This window comes from Pseudorca crassidens, chromosome 9, assembly GCF_039906515.1.
Source record: "Pseudorca crassidens isolate mPseCra1 chromosome 9, mPseCra1.hap1, whole genome shotgun sequence".
In the NCBI taxonomy this organism is placed as follows: domain Eukaryota; kingdom Metazoa; phylum Chordata; class Mammalia; order Artiodactyla; family Delphinidae; genus Pseudorca; species Pseudorca crassidens.
Window position 1 is genome coordinate 97,716,662 of NC_090304.1, and position 24,189 is coordinate 97,740,850.

General features: G+C 48.8%; 1 protein-coding gene across 1 annotated transcript in view; it reads left to right on the forward strand.

Moving 5' to 3' along the window:
* GRIK4 (glutamate ionotropic receptor kainate type subunit 4) overlaps positions 1-24,189 on the forward strand; it is a 448,264-nt gene that overhangs the window by 251,150 nt on the left and 172,925 nt on the right. Inside the window, 1 exon segment of the mRNA XM_067751346.1 lies at positions 23,532-23,696. Coding sequence (XP_067607447.1) covers positions 23,532-23,696 — 165 coding nt within the window.

Consider the following 24,189-nt stretch of genomic DNA (forward strand, 5'->3'; position numbering starts at 1 on the left):
TGTGGCCTGACTACTACATAGGCCTAGCAGACTCCTGTGCTGGTAGTGTCGTCAGGGAACTAGAAACTTCACCTGGGGGGGTCTGCTCTCCAGCTCTAAAGATGCTGTTACAGGTTTCTCAACTAGTACCTTTGATATAAGATTCACGTCTCTCTAAATGGCTTACAAGGCCCTTAACAGTCTACCCCGTCCCCATCACCAGTACCTCCAGTCTCATTTTCTGCCCTTCTCTCCAGTGACCCCAAATCCCAGCTATAGGAACGATTTGTTTTCATTTCTCTGTGCCCATGGACTAGGAATTTTTCTCCAACAAGCAAATTTGTATCTCACGACCCAGTTTAAACGTGCCATCCTTTGTGAAATCTTCCTAGGCAGCTCCCCAGAAAAAGGAGGTCCCTCTTAGCACCCCAGAATCCCTCCGCGTGCACCTCTACACGGCACCGATACAGCCCACTTTCGGCAAGTGTTGCTTGAGTGCCTTCTCTGTGCTGTGCTGGGGCTGGAGTATAGCAGAAAGCAACACAGACACCATTCCTGCCCCACGGAGATTTACGTTGCAGCAGAGACCAAGGGGCCGCCAATAAGCAAGGAAGTGTGGAGTGTGCTGGAAGTTGACAAGTGCTATGGACAAAAGCAAAGTGGGACAGAGTGTTCACGGCCATTCATCTTGCAGTTGTTTGCGTCCATTTCCGTACAAGTCTGTAAGCTCCTTGAGGGCAGGGACCATGAACATGTCGATCTTGCATCTCCACCGCTTGCACCGTGGGCATGTGCTAGAGGCTTGCTGAATAATTAATGTCCTTTTGATGGACAGGAGCTGAAAAGTGCCTGAGAGAGACAGGATCAGACCCCCAGCAAGCTTCTGCAGACGCCAGGAAGACTGACTGGGGGAGAAAAACAAGAAGGATACATTTATTTTGAAGATTAAAGACTGACTCCATACATATCCCTATGTTTTATAGACAGGGATGAGATGAACGTGAATTTAAGTAAAGACTTGAGTCTGTATATAATGGTGCAGTTATTAGGCTGCCTTTGGCAATGCGTCCCCTGACATAAAGTTCTAAAAGCAGCCTTTTCAAACACTAAATTACCCTTTGGGTCTGCCAGCTCTAATGATAAAGAAAGTGAAAGTCCACCTCATTACCATCAGATTCATGGAGTGGGTTAACATTTGCTAGACTAACCAGTTCCGGATGCTGAGGCATGAAAGCTACTAGATGACAGAGTGTGATGGAGAATCAGGGGCTGGAGCCACGTTTGCAACCAAGTTCATCACGCAGGGGTCGATGAGCCCTTGCTTCACATCACTGGGGACTCGGATCCTTCCACACACATTCTTACAACAGGGCAGCCTGGGGATGCCTTTGGCTCGGGCAGCTCCAAAGTACCAGCCTATTTGGAGGCAGGGCTGGGGGAATGAGCTGGCGTGGAAGGGGTGGTGTGAGATGCCTTGGTGAGTTGAGAGAGTGGGCTTCCCGGGAACCCTGCCTAGCAGTTCGGCCCCTGGCGGGACGTACCTCTGTTTCTTGTCCATCAGGCCCAGGAGCGGGGAGTGCTGGCCTCCATGGTGTGTTCCTTCATGAGGGAGGAGAAGGGCTGGGACAAAGGAGTGGTTGCCCGGGTATGATGCTTCCCTGCCCGCTGTGAAGACCCCGGGGGGTGTGAGCCCTGGGACAAAGAGGAGGGACCAACCAGTCTTGCAGGAGATGGTGCACAGGCCTGTGTGAGCCAGGAGGAAAGGAGCGTGAAGGAGAAACTCCCACAGGCCTGACCTCTGCTCACCCTGAGAGCCCAAGCAGAATGGGCTGGTCAGAGGGCCTGCCGAGAGGGAAGAACATTTCAGGAAAGCGTCTCTTTGAATTCTAAGTGCCCTGGTTGGGGTGCTGGTGGAGGAAGGCAGTGACTTGGGTACATAATCAGTTGACTGCTAATCGAGGACAGGAATGTGTGTTAACCAGATCATTCTAGAACATGGAGGTGGCCTTGTTGCCCAGTAGTGGGAGCCTGGGCCCAGAGTCACACAGGCCTGGATTCAAAGTAGAGGTGAAAGTGGTCAGGTGGTTTAAGCACTTGGTTTTCGTTATCATCATCTACAAATTAAAATAATAATAATAATAATTTTAAAAAAGAATAAAAGTATCACCCACCATTATAGGGTTGTGGTGTGTAAAAGTTAAGAGAAAAAACATATACAGACTGCCAGGGACGTAGAAACATCCAGCAAATACTGGTTTTCCCTCTTTCCCTAAATCATGAGAGAGGCACCTTCCTCACATCAAATAATTCCTTCTCTCCCTTCCTCCCTCCTTGCCTTCTTTCCTTCCTCCCAACTCGCCAGCTAGTATCCATACATCACTTAGCACATAAGAAGTGATGTATTTATTACACAGAACATTCCAGGAAAGGCACTGGAATATACTGCACAGAGTATTGGTAGTAAAGGATCTGTTCTTCAGTTTTAACCCCTCAACGCATCAGCGGCGTGTCCTTGAGTTGTCTTGATATTTCTGGACTTGTTACCACTCATCTGTAAAATGGGAATGCTAATATTTTACTATCATCCTCTAGATTATTAAAAGGTGCAAATGAGATAAGATGTGTGAAAGTGCTTTGTAAACTATAAAAGAAGACCCATTTTTCCATTAAAAATTATTTTTAATTGTGGTAAGGTACACATAACGTGAAATTTACCATATCAATCATCTTTAAGTGTAGAGCTTGGCGGTATTAAGTACATTTACAGTGTTTTGCAACCATTACCACCATCCATCTCCAGAGCTCTTTTCGTATTGCAAAACTGAAACTCTGTACCCACTAAATAATAATAACTCCCCACTTCCCCCCTCCCCTAGCCTCTGGCGACCACCTTTCTACTTTCTGTCTTTATGAATTTGGACACTCTAGATACCTCATGTAAGTGGAATCATATAGTACTTGTCTTTTTGTGTCTGGCTTCTTTCACTTAGCATAATGTCCTCACAGTTCATCCATGTTGTGGCATGTCTTAGAATTTCATTCCTTTTTAAGGCTGACCAATATTCCATCATATGTCTACACCACATTCTGTTTATCCATTCATCTGTTGATGGACACTTGAGTTGCTGCCATGTTTTAGCTATTGTGAATAACACTGCTATGAACGTGGGTATACAAATATCTCTTTGAGACCCTGCTTTCAGTTCTCTTGAATATATACCCAGGCGTGGAATTGCTGGGTATGGTGTGGTAACTCTATTTTTAACTTTTTGAGGCGCCACCGTACTATTTTCCATAGCAGCTGCACCATTTTACATTCCCTCCAGCAGTACACAAGGGTTCCAGTTTCTCTGCATCCTTGCCAACACCTGTTATTTTTTGTTTTTTTGGGGGTTTTGTTTTTGTTTTTGGTAATGGCCGTCCAAATGAATGTGAGGTAAAAAAGAAGACACAGTGTTAGTGATTTATATAAGTAATTGATTTAATTATAGCTCACCTCATTCAAAACAGAAAAGAGAGAGGGATTCTAAACCGATTTATTAAGATGAGGACGCTGCCCTGGAAGAAGTCGTGGTTTAGAAGGAAACTGAGGCTCTCACACCAATATGTGTACTGCAGGTCACTTACAGATGGTGTCCGAATGATGATTGGACAGGGGGAGTGGTCCATTTTCCTGGGGTGATAACTGAAGGGATGTGTGAGACTTAGTTTTTGAACCAGACCTTGAAGAATGGCTGAGATTCTGATACAGAGAAATTGCAGAGGAGGGATAGACTTGTGGGTCGTCTCCTCACGAAAATAACATGGTTGAAGGCACGTTGCAGAAGCAGTCGAGTTTGTTCAGAGAATGTTACTCAAAGTGTGGTCCCTGGATTAGCAGTGGCAGCAGATCCTGGTAATTTGTTAGAACTGAAAGTTCTTGGGCACCTCCCCAGACCCGTACTGAGTCAGAAACTCTGGGAGTGGGACCAGGCAGTCTGTGTTGTAATATCCTTTGGGGGAGACAGATGCACACTCCGCTTTGTACAGGAGTAGAAGCAGATTGAGGGGGGTGGGGTGGGTTAGGGGTTAGATTATGAAGCCTAGAGTTAGGTTAGGGAGTTGGGCTCTGTTTACAACCATCTGGTGACTGCCCATTGCAACTGGAATAAAATTAAACTTCTCATCATGACCCAGGAGGCATACGACGCCTCTGTCCCCCTCTTCCTCCTTCCTCCTTCCCCGCATTCACTACACTCCAGCCTGCACTCCAATGCCTGCCAAGCTCTTTCTTTCTTTCTTTCTTTTTTTTTTTTTTTGCGGTACGCGGGCCTCTCACTGTTGTGGACTCTCCCGTTGTGGAGCACAGGCTCCGGACGCGCAGGCTCAGCGGCCATGGCTCACGGGCCCAGCCGCTCCGCGGCATGTGGGATCTTCCCGGACCGGGGCACGAACCCGGGTCCCCTGCATCGGCAGGCAGACTCTCAACCACTGTGCCACCAGGGAAGCCCCAAGCTCTTTCTTGTTCCTTCAACTTGGAATGTTCTTTCCTCTCCCCGATGGCTTCTTCCTCCTCATTATTTCGGTCTCGGCTCAGATGATGCCTCTTTGCAGATACACCTTCCCTGACCACCCCCATCATCCTCTCCTGAGACCCTATTTTTTTTTTTTAAAGCACTTCTCGCTATCGGAAATTATCCTACATTTCTTCCTTAACATGTTCACTGTCTGCCTTCCCTGACTAGAGCATAAGATCCTCGAGTTTGGGTCTTGGCCCCGTTCACCAGTCTATTTCCAGTGGTTAGAACAAAACCTGACACATAGTGAGTATCCAGTATTATTTTTGTATTCAGTAGATACTGGGATACTCTTAAGTGGTTCTGAATAGTGAAGTGACCCCCTCAACGTGGGGCCCTGGGGGAATTCCTCTTCTGGATTTATGTAGAGGCTTGGCGGAACAGCAAGACTCTGAAAGGAGGGACAGCTCTCAGGGACCAGAGTGGACTTGTGAAATGATGATGGTCTAAACCAGTGGTTCTCACCTGGGGGCAGTTTTCCTCTCCCCCGCCCCGGGACACCTGGCAATATCTGGAGGCATGTCGGGGTGTCACAACTGGGGAGGGTGCTCCTGGCATTTCGTGGGTAGAGGCCAGGGATGCTGCTAAACTTTGTCCAATGCCCAGGCTAGCCCCCTCTAACGAAGAATTACCAGGCTCAAGTGTCAGTAGTGCCGAGGTTGAGAAACCCTGCTCTAAACTAAGGTGGCCGTTGTGGGGATGGAGAGAAAAAAACAGGAGTGAATATTTTCTATTCCGCAGGGTAAGATTTTGTTGCCATCTGTGCCTACCGTTGTGACTTTAAATCTTTTTAGCAAGAGACTCAGAAGACCCCAAGAACGGGAAATCCCTCCGGGGACGTGCACATGCTCCGTTTCTCCTCCCTCCTGTTTTTCACCGTCTCCCGCTCTGCCTTGCTAATCCTGTGTCTCTTTTTCCTCCCCTTTTCTTCCCCTCCTCCTCTTTCTTCTCTTGTTCCTCTTTCCCTTCCTCTCTCCTCTTGCCTTTTTCTTCTTCCTTTGTCCTGCTTTCTCTCTCATTACACTGCTCATTATAAAGATTTGAAGTTTCCTGGGTTTATGGTCTCAGCCCTTAATTTTTAAAGTGGGTAATTGCTTGGTCTACACTAAATTAAATTTACTAGCTTTTTACTTCTGGGGCATATGGCATCAGAGGGGGACTGCTTTTTATCTCTTGCAGGTTGGTGCTACTTCTTTTCCTTTGTCCTTCTACGCATTTTAAATATGCTGACAGCAGCCGCTGAGCATCTCTTTCAGCCCCAAACAGCTCATTAGGGAACTCAGCCAGTCAGTGTCAAGTTGCCCAGAAAAACGAGACGTGGTCTGCTGGGTTCTGGTGTAGAACTTGAGCAGATTCCCCTCACCTTGGAGGGCTCCCCTCCCCATCCTGGGCTGCCCCTCTGGGCTCCAGGTGGCCAGGACCATTGTTCTTCCCTGAAGGGACCACCCCAACCCCCCACTGTCCCTCCACAAAGCCCAGCACACGTGATTCCCCAGGGACACCCTGAGGTGCCCATGGATACCAGCTAACAAGTGAGTCAGTCTCCAAGTGAAATATGGTGCATGATACGGGTTTTTGAGGGAAGAGAGATCCAAGAGGTGTTGGTTTTGGTGAAGTGTCACAAAGGATGTTCAGACTTGTGCAGATTATGAGGGAGGCAGGATGATAGGGAGGTGCCAGCCCCAGGGAGGCTGAAGAGGCAGTGATGCAGAGCTCCTGCCTACGTTCTAGATGTAGACCCCATGAGGACTCTGTCTCCCCAGCACGTAGAACAGTGACTGTCCTCCCCAATCAGAAACAGTCATTACAATGGGACCTAGAATTTTGACACATGTTCTTGGTATGAATCTCCTCCCTTCCACCTTAGGAAAGCAACACAAAAGAGAAGATGACATTATCTGAATATTTTTCAAATAAATTGGTGAATGAGTATTCAACAGAGCACTTCTCCCATGTGGGGCCCTAGCTTAGATGCTCTAACGCCATGTCCTCCTGGATAAATTTCTCTGTCCTGTTCTGACTGTTTCCCAGGGGGATGATGACGGTGAACGAGAAGATCTGTTACTTGTGCTTTGATCTCCTGGGAAAAGAGACAGATAACTCCAAGGTGGAAACAATCAAAGTAATGGCCCTTCAGATTTTTCTAGCCATATTCTTGCGAAGAACTGGAAGCAATTCTTATCTGTCCTTATCTCTCACTTGCTTGGGTGGAAGAGAGATTAGCATCAACCAATGTGTCAGCCTTCTAGCTCCCATTGTAATTGCCGTTTGTGATTGGAGGTGACAAGCTCCTGCGTGGTGGATTCGGGTGTGCACCACTCTCATTTATCACAGCTTTGGGTAAAATGTAGAGATGAGAACCCCTCAGTGGGATTATGGCTTAGGATCTCCCTCCCTAGAGTCAGGGAGGGAGCATGGAACAATGGTGACATCATGTGATGGAAATTGACAGGTGAGTCACAGACAGCATGGAGCAGTGGTGACAGAGGAGCATGGATTCTGTGGGTGGCACCTGGCAGCTGCCCAGCTGAGCTCACCTTTCAGAGTCTGCCCAGCACGTCGCTTGTGCTCTCTGCCCTCCTTCCCTGTCCCCCATCACCATCTCCCCAGCTAATCAATGAGTCTTTAGAACAGGGGCCAGGGCTGCTTCATGCCTCTATGTCTTGGGTTCTCAAATGCATCTACCCCACTAGTGCCTGGAGTCAGATAGGTGTTCAGTAAGGGCTCATCACATTGAATCCCCCCCGCCCCACCCCTGTGAAGCTGACCTGGGCTCAGTCTCCTCTGGAGTAAAAGCAGACCTTGCCTGGCATCCTTGTACAAGCTAGACCCGCCAAGTTTCTCAGCATCCCCCATCGCTCCCCAGCCCTCTGGCTTCAGTCCGCTCCATCCCATAACTTGGCCGGAAAGCTGTCACCAGCAGCTGTTACAGAAGACGAACGGGCAACTCCGGCCAGCTCTTTCTGTCCCCCCGCCTGGCTGTGTGCAGAGAGAGAGCCTTGAGTGTGGCAGTGCGGGGCGCTGCCCTGCCACAGTCGTGCAACTGGTCCAGCCGGAACTGGCCAGGGGAACTGCCGCAGACCTGTGACCATGTGAACGCAAGGGGACTCTCCTTCCCCAAAGACAACCCAGAGGGAAGTGGCAAGATGCAGGGAGAGAAAGGAAGAGCTTGGGGTTAACTGGGAATATCAGTAGGGTGTGCAGAGATCTTACAGAGGCCTTTATTTGTACATTTTTTTCCGGGAGGTCATCTCCTTTCATTAACTGTGGGAGTATGAAGGATTAAGGAATGGACCGGAAGGCGAATCGTGTTTGGAACGTGTGACAACTAACACACACGAGGATCGAGTCTTTTAACGAGTTTGACCGGATCTGTGCTGAGTGAGATGGAGGACACCGGCAAAGCGGAGACAGGGTTCCCAGCCCAGAGAGCAGTCGCGCGGTAGCAGGACGCAGCCCTCCGCACGACTGTGTGCAGACCCCAGTGCCCATCATCCCTCAGATGCTTCCCCCTTGCCGCTCTGTGCTGCCTCCTCCACTCGGACACCCCCTCCTGACCTCCCTCCACATCCATGTCAGCTTGACACGGAGCCCCAGTTCTGCTGAGATGTCAAGCCCATCACACAGCCCCCCTCCACTGGCTAAAACCCAAACCTGTCAGGTGCAGTGCTTCCCTTCCAGCCATCTCCAGAGGCAACTGCTCACTCAGAAGAGAGGCAGGTGTGCTTACCTGCTCCCCCGCTACCACTGTTCCCCAGGACAAGCCTCCGCTCACCTAGTGCCTGCCTTTCTCATCTGTGGCTTTGGTTCCTGACTCACAGCCTTCCTCTCATCCTACCTTGTCTCTCGCCCTGATCATCCTCAGGGCCCGTGGATCCTCCCCTCTCGTGCCACTGCCTTGGGGATCCTCAACGTCCTCCCTTCCGGTGACCTTCTCCCTCTCCACGTCACTGTCTGAACCACACTCTGGATTGTGGCAACCCTTAGTCCTCTTCTGCCTCTAAAACCTTAATTTCAAAATCCCGCAGTCTGAAAACAGCATCCTCTGCCCCTAGCTCCTACCGTCTTGCTCTCAATGCTTTTCCATATGTTCACAATCCAGGTGCCCCACGTGTTCCTCAGCCCCTCTGGGCCAAACCATTTGGACACCTTTTTCTGGGTTTCACTGGCTTTCCCATCAAGTGGAAAGAACACGGCCCGTCACCCCACTAACGCTCCTGTAAGAGCCTTCCATTCCTTTGTCTCCTCGTCCTGCCCACCCACCTAATAACTCCTACTCTTGACACTTCTGATGTCTACCTGCCCTGCTCCTGTCCATGCCCCGAGGCCGCTTGCAGAAACACACCAACTTTCTTCATTTCAACTGGGCCCAAACAGAAATACATTTACATCTCAGAGCACCTATGCTAAGCTTTCACGGGAAACCACCCATCCCTTCTGTGTCACTCTGGCTCAGACAGTGATTATCTTACCTCTTTTCAGAGGAAGTAGAAGCTCAAGCTCAGTCTCTCTCAATGACCCCGCCCCCCAAATCTATCTAAAGCTCCATCTATTAGAATTAGGTAGACTTGCGCTGTCCAATATGGTAGCCGCTGGCCACGGAGCCCGTGCGGTGTGGCTAGTCTGGACTGAGATGTGCTGTAAGTATAAAACACACCCTGGATTTCAAAGTTTTAGTATGAAATCAAGAATACAAAATAGCTCAGTGATTTTTATATTTATTAGAATTTAAAATAGTAATATTTGGAATTTTTGGTTAAATGAAATATATTATTAAAATTAATTGCATGATTTCACCTGTTTCCTTTTACTTGTTCAACATGGTTACTGGAAAGTTTAAAGCTGCATGTGTGGCTTGCATTATATTTGTATTGGATGGCACTGAGTTAGAATTTAGGCTGAGCTATAGTAACAAGGAGACCTGAAAATGAAGTAGCTCAAAGACGGAAGGGTCTCAGAGGTAGGTGGTGGTCCAGGGCTGGCGGGGGGTGGTAGAGGCAGAAGCAGCATTGCCATCATCAACATGTAGTTTCCTCATGTTCCTGTTGTCACCATTTGAGCCAGCAAGAAAGGGAAGGAGAGTCCAGGGCAAGATGGCCTGGATGTGCCACGGTTGCGTCCACTCATACTGACGGCTGGAATTCAGCTCTGGCCTCCCCCAGCTGCAGAGGACACTGGGAAATGAATCTAGTTGGGCCTCCAGGGATCCAGGTAACACCGGGGTGTTCTGTTTTTAAAAGGGAGAAAAGGAGAGGGCACCAGGGGCACAGTGAGCACTGTCGGCCTTGCCTCCTTCCCCCTTCCCCGCTGCCCCCCCCCCCCAGCCCAGGTGAACCTGTAACCTGTGCCTCAGGCTCTCTGTTGACCAGCCTTTTTGCAGGACTTGCTTCAGAAAGTGGCCCCTTTCTTCTGACATCATCAGCTTCTCCCTCCCCTTCGGGGCCTTCTTCTGAGCCCCTCTCATGTGAATTAAAGACCCTCCCTTGGGCAATGTGATTCACGCCACCTCTTGCCCTGATCGCTCTCCTTTTCTTGAAGACGAGCTGCTTGACTCCAGTCACTTCTCAGCTACTTCTCACCTGTGGCCACCTAAATACTGCCCCCACCTCTACATGGGAACAGCTCTTGCTGGTATCGCCAGTGACCTCCTGATTGCCAGATCTCATGGAAAATTTCTAGTGCTTATTCTACTTGACGTCCATCCTCCTTCCCTCCTCCATCCCAACCACTGACGACTGTGTCTCTTGCATCAGCTTCTCTTCCTCCACACTCTCCCCAGATGTTGAGCCCCTTGGTCCTAGCCCTGTCCCTGTCCTCTCCTTACTCTTCACCTTATGCCGAATCCAAATTGGCATCACCACCCTAACCCCGAGGTCTCCCAGGACTGTGCCTCCAGCCTGGACGGTTCTCGGGAAAGCCAGGCCAGCGACTTTGCTGCTCAAAAGTACCCCGAACTTAATGAATACCACCCCAAACTCAACATTCTACCCTTCTCCAGAAACAAAAGAGACCAGCCTTCCTCTCCCCTTACTCTTCATCTGAGTCAGCGATGTCACCATCTAAACGATACGTGAAGCCAGAGCCCTTCTTATCTCCTCCCAGCTGCCCCTCTCGATTCCACCTCCCGAATCTCGCTTGAATCTGCCCCACGTCTTTGACCCTCATCGTCCTGCCCCTCAGTACCTGCCTCATTTCTCTTTCCTGGGCTACTAACGTCACCCCCAAACTGATCTTCCCAGCTCCCATTTCATGAACTCTCACCAATATATCTACTACGATGTGAGCGTGATAACCCTAAAATGCAAATATGACGTCATTGTCTGTGGAAAATCCTCCTGTTGTTTTCCTTCAATTCCCTGGCGTGACACACAAGGTCCTTCATGCTCAAGCTCCTGTCCTCCTGTCCAGCCTCCCCTGCCAGGGGCTCGGGCCCCTCATGCCAGCTGAACCAGTCAACCCAGCCTTCCTCATGCCTTTGGGGGCTCCCCACACGGGAGCACACTTGGTTGCCCTGCCTCTCCAGGGAAACTCACGTGCCTCCTTCAAGATTGCGTCTTCTGTGAACCTGGCACAGTGCCTGGTAGTTAGTAGGTCTCGCCGTGTGTGTTGGAGAAATGTATGAGGCCTTCCCTAAAACTTCCCTCCATCACCCGGAAGAGGTTGGTTTTCCTTTAACTGTACTTCCTTAGAAATCTGTGATTCTCTCTATGGAACCACTAACTTCATTATACAGTAACAGTCTGTCTCTCCCAGCACCCCTGCCAATTCCCAGGAGGGGCCAAAGGTTTGAGAGTCAAGGACCTGGTCTTAGTTGTCTGTGAGTCCCCAGCACAGTGAGCACCTGAGTGGCTCATGGCTGGAGTGTAGTATGATTTTGTCAATCACATACCATATTGGGTTGTGGCCACTTGCGTTTATGGTCATATCTTATCCTTTTCTATATACCTAGTACCTTGCTTAAGATAGGCATTTAATAGGTGTTTGATGAATTAATCAAGGGATGATTGGATGAATGGATGAATGACTTATATCAGTTACAAAGCACAGATTACGTGCTTAATGAATGACGCTGATAATACGCGCTTTGGGGGATTTGAAGAGGGCAAAATCAGCCGGGCTAGAGCAGTCCAGCGCTTGCCAGGGGCAGGGTGGGAGTGGGCAGGAGAGTGGGCATCATTTACGTAGGATTTAGATGTGGATAAAGAAAAGCTAAGAGCTTTCCAGGAAGAAGAGACCACCCGGAGAAAAGACACAGGGCAGAGTGACAGCAAGGACTGCCTAGGTGTTAACTAGGTGGTCAAAGAATTTAGTAGAATGTGAGCCTGGAAAGGCAAGTGGGGACCAGATTGTGCAGGGGTTAGGGGCCAGGCAGGTGAATCTGCAGTGTGGAGTAGCTGGATGAGTGCAGGAGAGACTGGAGGCAGGTAACAAGTTAGGGGAATTGCAGGAGAGAGGCGGGATGGCGGCAGTGGGGACAGAAAGAAAGCAGTGGATGGGAAGCAAATCCCTTAGCGGTCCTTAGTGACTGAGCAGGTAGAGTGGCTGAAGGATGGGGGGCGTGCAAGACAGCTCTGACGTGGATGATGTGTGGGAAACTGCTGCTATTAATTGCAATGGGGAAGTCAGAGAGACCCCCCACCATTCTATGAAAAATAAAGGGTTACATTTGGGACATGGAGTTTGGAAGGATCTCCAAGGGGATGTTTTCCTTTAGCAGCCAGAAACAGGAGCCTAATGTGTAGATGAAAAACCGAGCTTGGAGACAGAGATCCTGGGGTTATCTGCATAAAGCTGATAGTTGAGAATTAATCAATTCTTCAAGGGGAGAAAATGCACATGAAGAGAAAATGAACTGAGGACTAAATCCAGAGTGTGAGATCTGGGGAACACAGACAACTAGGGTTATATAGAAGGGAAGGGAGCTAGGGAAGGGGGTTGGGGTGAAGGTGCTCGGAATGAAAATCAAAATAGTGTCATATCACGGATGTCAAAAGATGACGCCAAGAAAAAGGTTCCAGTCACAAATGCTCCAGAGAGCTTCAAAACTCTGAAAACCAAGGAAGGAGAACCTTGGTGATTTCTGAGGGTGAATCCAGAGGTGGTGGAGGCTCGGGATAGAGAAGATGCAGAGGAATTGGAGGCAGTAGGTGTAGACCACAGAGTTTAAGATGCTTCATTTGCTGAGGGGGAGGGGGAGGGGATGGAGAAGGTAGGAAGGAGCCAGAGGATTAGTAATGTTTTTCTCATAAAAGCATGTTTTAAAAATTGAGGTAACAAAGAAGGTGTGGCACATATATACAATGGAATATTACTCAGCCATAAAAAGGAACAAAACTGAGTTGTTTGTAGTGAGGTGGATGGACCTAGAGTCTGTCATACAGAGTGAAGTAAGTCAGAAAGAGAAAAACAAATACTGTATGCTAACACGTATATATGGAATTAAAAAGAAAAATGGTCTGAAGAACCTAGAGGCAGGACAGGAATAAAGACGCAGACCTACTCGAGAATGGACTTGAGGACATGGGGAGGGGGAAGGGTGAGCTGGGACGAAGTGAGAGAGTGGCATGGACATATATATACTACCAAATGTAAAATAGATAGCTAGTGGGAAGCAGCCGCATAGCACAGGGAGATCAGCTCGGTGCTTTGTGACCCCCTAGAGGGGTGGGATAGGGAGGGTGGGAGGGAGATGCAACAGGGAGGAGATATAGGGATATATGTACATATATAGCTGATTCACTTTGTTATAAAGCAGAAACTAACACACCATTGTAAAGCAATTATACTCCAATAAAGATGTTAAAAAAAACTAAGGTATAACTTATAGACAATAAACTGCATGTAGTTTGAAGTGTAAAATTTGGTAAGTTTTGCCGTGCATACACCTGTAAATACCATTACCGCAACCAAGATAGAGAATTTTTTCATCACCCAAAAAGAGTTTCCTGGTGTCACGTTTTCATTCCTCAGCCTGCTCCTTCCTGCCCCAGCCCCAGCCCCAGGCATCTGCTTCCTGCACTACAGATCTGCTTCCTGCACTACAGATTAGTTTGTATTTTCTAGAAATATATAAAAATGGAAACATACAGTATGTTGTCTTTGTTGTCTGGCTTCTTTCATTCTAATATTTCATTGTATGGAGAGAGCACAGTTTGTTTATTCATTCACCTGTTGATGGTGTTTCCAGTCTTTGACTGCTCTGGATCAAGTAATTATAAACATTTGTCTACATATTTTTGTGTAGACACGTGCTTTCTTTTCTTTTGGATACCTACCTGGGAGTGGAATGGCTGAATTATACAGCAGATGTATGTTGAACTTCTCAAGAAACTGACAGATGGTTTTCTGAGTGGTCATACCCCATTTACAGCCCCATCAGTAGCATATGAGAGGTCCAGTTCCTCCTCACCGACGTGGTGTGGTTGAGCTTTGAAGTGTTAGCTATGCTAATGGGTTTCTGACAATATCCCATTAGGGTTTTACTTTGTATTTCCCCAATGATTAATGCTGTTGAGTATATTTCACAGATTACTTGCTGCCTATATAACCTCTTTGTTGAAGCGTCTGTTAAAATCTTTTGCCCATCTTTAAAAATTGGGCTGTTTGATTTCTTATTGTTGAGTCTTGAGAGCTCTTTGTATATTCTGGATACAAGTCTTTTTCAGGTATATGCTTTGCATGTAATATTTTCTCTCAGTCTGTGGCTTATCTTTTCATTCCACTAACAGTGTCTTTGAAGAGCAGACATTTAACATTTTGACGAAGTCCAGTTTGTCAATTTTTAATTTCATGCGTGTTGCTTCTGGTGTCATCACATCTAAGAAATCTTTTTCTAACTCAAGGTCACAAAGATTTTCTTCTAGAAGTTTTATAATTCTAAGTCTATGATCCATTTTGCATTAATTTTTGTATATAGGGTGAGACAGAGTTTATTCTGTATATCGCATAAGACGGGGTATGAAGTTTTTTTAAAACACATGGATATCTAGTTGTTCCAGCATCATTTGTTGAAAAGCCCATTTTTCTCACTGCACCTTTGTTGTCAAAGTAAGTTGTCCATATATGTGTGGATCAGACTAGTAATTTTGATGGAAGAATAGAAGTCAGCATATAATTCCTCAAAAGCCAAAACAAATTTGGCTCTAACGCTGATAAAGTGTTATCAGGCGAGGCGCCAGGCACTGGGGACAGAAAAAATGAAAGCGTGAAAGTGAAAGACTAAACCGATAATTAGAGTATAAGATACATGGGATTCTATGAATATACATAGTTGGGACACTTGATCAACCTTTGTGTTCAGAGGAGGCTTCCGGAAGGAGGGGAGGTCTGAGCTGAGGATTCATTCTGAGTAGGAGTGGTGAGTGGGCAAAGGTGAGGACGCAGGGGGAGGAGATTAAGCTAAAGTATTCAGCACACAGCAGCAATGTGTGTGTGTGTGTGTGTGTGTGTGTGTGTATGTGCGCGCGCGCACCTTAGATGGTACTATAGGAGTTAGGTGGTTCCGTATTTCTAGAAGCTGGAGACAGATGAGCAGAGAAACAGAATATAAGATTCAAAAGCTAGAGCCAGCTCTTGTCTGCCATATCAAGTAATTCATTTATTTGGAGATTGGAAGCTAAAAGCGAGGGTTTGTACCTTAAAGGGATCACTCTGGCAGCTGTGTGTGGGAGTGATTGTGGAGTGCTGGGTGGTGGTTAAAACTCTGGTGACACTGTAAAACAACTGTACTTCAATAAAAACAAATAAATAAAAATCAAAACATTAAAAATTAAAAGTAAAAAGTGAGAGTTATGAGGTTGCAGTGAAATCGCTGAAATGAAAGGACTGAACTAGAACAGCAGTGTTGAGACCAGAGAGAAAGGAGTGATTTGAGAAATCTTGAGGAGGGAAAATCAGAAGCAACCAGGAGGTGAGGAATTGGGGTGAGGCCATGATGCCTGGGTAGCTGGTGCTGCGTTAACTAAACTCAGGAATATATCAGGGAGAGTACAGGAGAGAAGAGGGTGGGTTTAGTCTGGGTTTTGCTAAATTTGGGATCCTCGTCAGACATTTGCATGGAGGGATCATCAGGCAGGTGGACATAAGTCAAGTACCCCCATGGAGGTGGCTGTGAGCGAGGTCATTTAGGAAGCCCCTGGGAGTCAGGTGAGAAGAGGGCTCTGCACAGCCCCTTGGGGTTCCCCGGTATTTAAAGGTCAGGCAGGAGAAGTGTACCTTGAGAGAATGGGCAGAGAAGTAGGAGGAAAGTCCCAGGGGTGTCGTGCCATGGAAGCCACAGAAGCTGAGGGTCCCAGGCACAAAAGAGCACCGGGGACCCTCAGATGCAAAGAGAACCCGGGAGGCGACCTGATGACGTGGTCTAGTGGCTCATGGGCTGGACCAAGGCTGCCGTTAAGAGCTGGGTGATCTTGGGCAAGTTGCTTAACAGGCCTCTTTCTCAGTGTTCTCACCTATAAAATGGGACAGTAAGCTGTAGGGTTGCGTGAGGATTAAATGAGGTGATACACACGACGTTCTTTGAACAGCACTTGGCAGATACAAACAGTCATGCCAGCTCGGGACGTGATAAGACAAGGAATCAAACGTGTCCACCAGTTTTGCAAAAAAGGGCTATTGAAGGTTATTTGCCTTGCGAGTACAGTTTGAGTGGGTGGTGAGGACAGAGGGAGAGTCCAGGGTGGGATGAGGTAGCGTTAGAAAACGTTGATCCATCGCTGGAGAAGCCTGACCCAAGTTGCAGGTGGGGTAAAGGGAGGGCCAGAGGGACATGCTTGGTCCATGTGGTCAGTGGAGGGTCCTGATGGAAGGGGAGGGCTCTGGCCATGTTTTAGTGGAGGGGAATAAGTGGGTCTGGGACAGACACTGAACATAAAGGAGAGCAGGGAGGCGTGGTGAGGCAGAGAGCCAGGCCTGGGGACCTCCTCTCACAGGACCCCCCTCATCTGAGCCCAGTGGAAAGAGGTCGGGACACAAAGCTGAGGCAGTTCACCGAGAGCGGCCTCGGTTTAGCCAGCCCGTGGGCTGAATGGGGAGGTGAGAGCAGGCGGTGGCTAGAGGTGAAGGTCCATGGTGTGGCCTGAATTGTACACTGTTCCTCCCCAGCCAGATTCATCTGTTAGCATCCCAACACCCAGGACCTCAGGATGTGACTGTATTTGGAAGTAGGGTCTCTAAAGAGGTAATTAAGTTAAAGTGAGGTCGTATGAGTGGGCCATAAGCGAACGTGACCGATATCTTTCTAAGCAGAGGAGATTAGGACACAGACATGGCACAGTGGAAAGACCTTGTGAAGACACCAGGAGAAGACGGCCATCTGCAAGCCAAGGAGAGAGGCCTCAGAATAAAACCAAACCTGCCGACACCTTGGTCTTGAACGTGTAACCTCCAGAACTGGGAGGAAATCCATTTCCGTTGTTTAAGCCACCCTGTCCACGGTGCTTTGTTACGGCAGCCCCAGCAAACAGATACGCTGTAATGTCAGAGGACGAGGATATGATGCGTGTGGCCCCCCAGGTGAGGGGGAGGGTGTGCCCCCCAGGTGAGGGGGAGGGTGTGAGTTTGCGGTGGGAGCAGCCTGCCCAGTGGTGCGGTTGCCTCCGGCAAGATGACTGGGACCAACAGGGGTGAAACGAGGGGCACTGGGAGGACACAGGTGAGTGAGATGCCCGATGAGTGATGGTGAGGGGCTGGGGCCCCAGGGAGCAAGCAGCCTGGGGCTTGGCTTGGAAGCAAAGCCAAAGGATTCCCTGGAGGCTCACATCGCCTCCTCTTCTTGTTGGCACAGGGCTCTAACAGCTGTAGGCGCGTTGTAGATACTGCCTATACAGACTCTCCAGTGAAACCTCTTTACTCCTGCCCTTAAAGAGGTAAGAGTTATCGGAGTGCTTCGAAATCTTCAGCAGCGGGACTCTGCAAGGACCAAGGGATTAAGGAGGCTGATTTTCCATCAGAGGGGTCACTTATGGGCTGCTGAGAAATTGTGGAGGGAAGGCAAGCCCCATTCTGATGGACACAGGTGAGCAGAGAGCAGGAAAGCCCCAAACCTGGGAAGGAGGGGTCCACCCAGGTCCTCTGCCCTGCAGGCCTGGGCATAGGAACTGTCCCCAGTCCACGCCTAGTCTAATGCCAACTGCACCAGCCACAGTGTCTGCGCCTGGCTGTAGGGCATGAGAATACAGTGGCCTTACATTATTTATTCACTCAATAGCATTCATTAAGGGCTCAGTGTGTATGTATCTGGGATTGCACAGTTGCAGAGATGAATAAGGCATGGCCCTCGCCCTCAGGGAGGCAGCTGTCTAGGGGAGAAAAGATGGACAAATGGGCATAATAAATAATAGAAAGTCAGACGTGGTTACTGTCTGAGGACAAGTACAGAGAAGTTTCTGTGAGTGTTCTAAGAAGGGGGAATTGATATGGGACGGGGAATCTGGGGAGTTTCAAAGGAAGGAGGGATCGCTCTGGGCCTTTAAGGTACAAGCTAGATGAGGAAACTCACCTGGAAATGGAAAGGTAAATACCGCTCCAAGGCAGTGCGTGGAAATCCAAGGAGAGCACTGGCCTGGGGAGTCAGGGGAGACTTCTTGGAAGAGGTGGTCTGAGGTGGGCCTTGTAGGGAGAGGGGGAATAAGAGGCAGGGCCAGTGTCAGCAGAGGCATAGAGGAGGGAACATAACCTGTCAGCCCAGGTCCTAGCTCAGAGGCGCTGTCCCTAGGGGGATGGAAGGTGTGCCGCAGGTAGAAAGGTGTGGAGGGCCTGATGCCATCCTGGAGGCTCGATTGGGACCAACCCTTCAGACCACGGGGAGGCTTAAGGGGTCTGAGCGGGTCAGTGATCCCACATCCTCCCCTGGGTGGTCATGGCCAGGACCACTAGGGGTGAGTAAGAAAGCACCCCAGTGGGCAGCCCCAGCCTGCCAGCCCTGGGGGAGGCGTCCTCTCCAGAGTAGAGACAGGCGTGGGCCCAGAACATGGAGGGACGCTTGGGTGGAGGTGGGCGGAGTCAACAGGCCGCCCTTCCCTTTGCACGAGCCTTAGAACTCAGAGACGTCCCAGCAGAGGGTAAAGCACTTGGCTCGTGGGGAGAAAGGCCAAGGGAAATGTGAGGGCTCGTGGCTCCCTGGGCGGGAAGGAGTCATGAGTCCATGTGGGTTTGAAGAGTCATTGCAGAGTCCCCATGGCTGGAAAGGGGGCAGACCCTGGTCCCTAAACACGTCTCCCCGTCTCAGCCTGGCCTTTGCTGCAGAGGCAGATCACCCCCGGCCCCGATCAGCCTCACTGTGGCTGCAGGGGTGGAGGATGTGCCAGATGACGTGGCTCCTCCTTAGGCAGCGGCTGGGGACTCAGCATCCTGGCCCAGCCCGACAGCCAGGCCTGGGGCTGAAGGTTAGGGGCAGCGGCCACACATTCAGTCCTGTGCCAGCTGCTCTCCTTCACCCCCGGGCCCCGCAGGTGAGCGCTGGACAGCAAGGATGCTGCTCCGTAATGCCTGCTGCGGACATGCTCCTCTGATGTCCCTAGAAGGCCTGAGCCTCATCCTTGCTGCCCCCAGCCCTGGAGTCTGGCTCCTGTGGTCATCCTAATTATTCTGATCCCAGTATGGTTGATGCCAGCCAACCACCCAGCTGAGGCTGTTCCCAGCCAGAAATTAATTAGTGTCTAAAACCTAAAACCTAATGAAAAAGTGGTGCCCAGAATGGCACGGGGGCTGGCAAGGGAGGGAGGGCGGGACTGTGGATCTTAGTGAGTTGGTGAGCACCTGCCAGGTACCTCTGAAGGCAGAGTCCTGAGTGCTGAGCACCGAGGGGACCTCATGTGCCCCTTAGCGTATCATTCCCACATTCTCTCTTCCCTGCCATCCCCTCTCCCCACCCCCGGCCATGATCCCTCTGTCTCAAAGAATGTCTGGTGACGCTCTGTGAGTTCACTGTGTGGTGTCACGTGGCTGGCTGGCGTCCTGCATGTGAGGGTTTATATTAATTAGCACATTGTCTTTGTCAGCTTGGGCTGTCATAATAAAATACCACAGGCTGGGTGGCTTCAACAAGGGGCATCTATTTCTCAAGTTCTGGAGGCTAAAAGTCTGCTGTCAATGTGCTGCAGGGTCAGTTCCTGGTGACAGCCTGCTTCCTGCCTTGGGGGTGGAAGAAAGTGGGAGGGAACCTTCTCTGTTGTCTCTTCTAAGGATGCCAATCCCAAGCGATCAGAGCCCAGCACTTATAACCTCATTTAACCTTAATTACCTCTTAAAGGTCCTATCTCTCTAAATGCACACATTAGAGCTTTAACAAAGGAATTTGGGGGGACATAATTCAGTCCATAGCACACACCGGTTTTTTTTTTAATTGAAGTATAGTTGGTTTACAATGTTGTGTTAATTTCTGGTGTACAGCGAAGTGATTCAGTTTTATATATATTTATTTCCATTATGGTTTATTACAAGATAGTGAATATAGTTCACCGTGCTATACAGTAGGACCTTGTAGTTTACCTATTTTATAGAAAGTCATTTGTATCTGCTAATCCCAAACTTCCAATTTATCCCTCCCCACTTTGGGAGGTGATTGAGTTTAGGAGAGGTCCTGAAGGTGAGACCCCAGTGCCCTTTTCAAAGTGACCAGAGAGCTTGATCTCCCTCTCTCTGCTGTGTGAGGACATCGGGAGAAGACAGCCATCTGCAAACCAGGAGGCAGGACCTCCCTGGAACCCAATTTTGCTGGCACCCTGATCTCCTACTCCCCAGCCTCCAGAACCGTGAGAAATAAATACCACCCACTCTATGGAGTTTTCTTTTTTTTTTCTTTTTGTGGTACGCGGGCCTCTCACTGTTGTGGCCTCTCCCGTTGCGGAGCACAGGCTCCGGACGCGCAGGCTCAGCGGCCATGGCTCACGGGCCCAGCCGCTCCGCGGCATGTGGGATCTTCCCGGACCGGGGCACGAACCCGTGTCCCCTGCATCGGCAGGCGGACTCTCAACCACTGCGCCACCAGGGAAGCCCCTATGGTGTTTTCTTATAGCAGTGTGAGCTGCCTAAGACACACCTACCTAGCCTACGCCCTTCTCAGCAGCAAACCCCCGAGAAGATGAATTTCATTAAAAGGAATATGACCTGTGGTTAAGAATGCAGGGTCCATATGAAACTGACCCGGGATCCCCTCCCTCCTCTACACTCACCAGCCCTGTGAACGAGGGCGGGCCACTTGACCTCTGTGACCTCTGTTTTCTCACTCCAAGTGAGGATGACACAGATAACACCCTTATCTCACAGAGTTGTTGCAGACAGTAAGACTAGGTAAGTCCACTAGGACTTACCCTGAGGTTGTCGCTGGATAAATGTGTACCTATTAACATGAGGCTAGTATCCCATGGACCCGGTGCCTCTTTCCTGTGACTCATGCAGGACGGCACTGCCAATTCCTGACACTTTCGATGTCTCTTTTCTATGCTCCAGGGCTGGGTTAATGGTTTCTATTATATTTTTAACAGTGAAGCATTTCTTTTCTCCACAACGTGTCTTTTGGAGAGCTCCGATATCTAAAACTGATGGATGTGGAGTTGTGCTGGTTGAAATTAGTGTGGGGCTAGAGACCTCCCTTCAGCCTTCCCCTCTGCTTCTTGAAGGAACCCAGGGGCCCTCCAAGGAACACCGTTTGAGAATCGCTCCTCTGGGCTGCCCCACTTTCCTTCTATTCCCAAAGTCTTCCTTTCCTGGGACAGCACAGTGTAATTGTTCACATTTCTGCTTCCTAAGTAATAATCTCATTCTGGTCTTGCTTCCCTAAGGTGACCTGGGTAGGGATTTTAGGTGTCTCTGGGCTCTTCAGTCATACATTTACCGGTCCTTTGTCCATTCCCTCAGGGGGCTAATCCTATCAGGTGTGCATGGACTTTGCTACTTAACTCACAGAAGCCTACTTTATCGCCTAGTTCTTGGGATGTACCTCTGTGGCCCCATGTATGGCCAACCCGTGTAAATGAAATCTAATTTCTATTGTTCAGTAAGGCTATGCCTATAAATAAATCCACAAATCAGAAAAAAAGTGCTTTGTCATATTCTGTGTCCTGGTTTTGGTTTGGAAAATGGGTCACAGGAGATATGGGAACCTTATATGGAAAAGATGGCATAGAAACTGGGTCTCTGTCCATACCAGCCACAGAGATTCAAGGGCCACGTGTCAGTGAAATCTATTCGGTCTGATTCTCTGTGTTGCTCTTCTGCGGCTTCAAGCTCTGCAAGATAAGCTCGATCTTTATTTTTGTAGCAGCTTTATTGAGATATAATTCATATAACACACAATTCACCCGTTTAAAGTATACAATTCAGCGTTTTTTAGTATATTCACAGAGTTGTGCAGCCATCTCCGTGATCAATTTTAGGACATTTTTGTCATCCCCCCAACACACTATGTGCATTAGTGGTCACCCTCCATTTCTCCCCAGCTTCCTCACCACCACCACTGCCACTGGGCAACAGCTAATCTACTTTCTGTCTCTATTTGCCTATTCCGGACATTTCAAATAAATGCTGTCTTTCAACACATGACCTTTTGTGTCTGGCTTCTTCAACTGAGCATAATGTTTTCAAGGTTCATCCATGTTGTGGCATACATCAGTACTTCATTCCGTTTTGTTTTTGAGTAATATTCCATTGTATAGATACACATTTTTGTTCATCCACTCATCAGTAGATGGACATTTGGGTTTTCCCACTTTTTGGCTATTATGAATAATGCTGCTTGGAACATTTGTATACAAGTTTTTTTTTATTATTTAGACAGAGTAACTTTATTTTTAGGACATTTTATTTTTAGTTTTTTAATTTGAAGTATAGTTGATTTACAATATAGTGTTAGTTTCAAGCATACAGCATAGCGATTCTGTTATATATATATATATTCTTTTTCAGATTCTTTTCCCTTATAGGTTATTACAAACTAATGAGTATAGTTCTCTGTGCTATACAGGAGCTCCTTGTTGGTTATCTGTTTTATATATAGCAGTGTGTATATGTTAATCCCAACCTCCTAATTTATCCCTTCACCCACACTCCTGTGTACAAGTTTTTGTGCAGAGATTTTCAATTGTGTAACTTCCTCTACCAAGAGAATGAATGATACCAATGGCTAGATTTACTGAGTGTTTGCTGTGCACCAGATACTGCGCTGAGTGCTTCACACGCATTACCCATGTCATCTTCACTGGAGCCCAAAGAAGAGGCTCTCTCCCCATTTTACAAGTGAGGAGACAGAGGCCCCATAGCAAAGACGGGGCGGGGCTGGGATTTGAACTCAGGTTAACACGCATCCTTAATACTGCTTCCAGAGGTTGGGCAGCTGTTGGTACCACACCACTCCAACCATTCACACCGATTGTCACACTGATTAAATTGTGATGATGTGCCACGTATATACATTGTCTTACTGGATTCTCACACCAGCCCCATGAGGTTGTCTTACTCTTCCCCATGTTCAGTGAGGACAGAAGTTCATAGAAACTATGTAGCTCACTAGGTGACATGTGTCATCGGTGGACAACGGGCATTCAGCAGGGCCCTGTAGCGGCTCCTGATACCACAGGTCTCCCTCTCAAACCTGGCCTTCTTCAACCCTAGATCACCTCAAGGAGAGTTTCTCATATGCCCAGAATACCATTTTCAAAGGACTGCTGCCATCTCCCTCCCTTTGCACACGTGTGCCCATGTGTGCAGGTAAACCTAGATTCGAGGGTATCGCGATGCCTGAGCCTGGGGACCTCTTCCAGGGAGGGCCCCTGGTGGCCTGCCGTGGCATTACAGTGTCCCTGAGGTGACTAGCCACACTAGAGTTCACCGCCACACCTGGCTACAGACCTAGACCCTTAGCATGCAGGGGACTTGCTTTGGGGACAGTTCTGAGGATGGCAGGGTGGAGGTGGAAGGCGGCACGGGGGGGAGACTGGAGTAGGAGGACGCGTAACGGTAGAGGGTACCAACTGTGTCCATGTGGTTGCCTGCCCACAGCTGCTATCCTGGATGACCCCATGGAGTGCAGCAGAGGGGAGCGGCTGTCCATCACCCTGGCCAAGAACCGCATCAACCGTGCTCCCGAGAGGCTGGGCAAGGCCAAGGTCGAAGTGGACATCTTTGAGCTTCTCAAAGACAGCGAGTACGAGACTGCAGAAACCAGTACGTAGCATGGGCAGGGCTGCCCTCTGCTTCCCTTGCTGGCAGAGGAGGGGCTGGTGGTGTGAGCCGCACCCATTGCCGGGCCTGTGATGTAGATATTCCCAAGAGAGGAAGAGAAACATGCACCAGGAAGCCCTATAGGGCTTAGTCTAGACAAGATCCCAGGTTTTGTGGCAAATCATGTGTGGAGTAGAATTAAGACAGGGAATTCATTCATTCCTTCATTTACCCACTCATTCATTCCTTCATATATTGATTCATTCATCTCCTGGACATTCTGTACACAGATCCCTGAATGAAACCTTTTATGGGATTAAGAAAGGAGAGATTCAGCCACAGCCCCAGGGAAGCACAGTCATGGCACATCTGTTTCCTGTCTTGCTTTCTTTTGCTGAGGGCAGTGTTGTGGGAAGAAGCTGAGACTTGGGCTGGACATCAGCCACGCACTCTGTGGGTAACCTTGGACAAGTCAGTGATTCTGTTTAACCTCAGT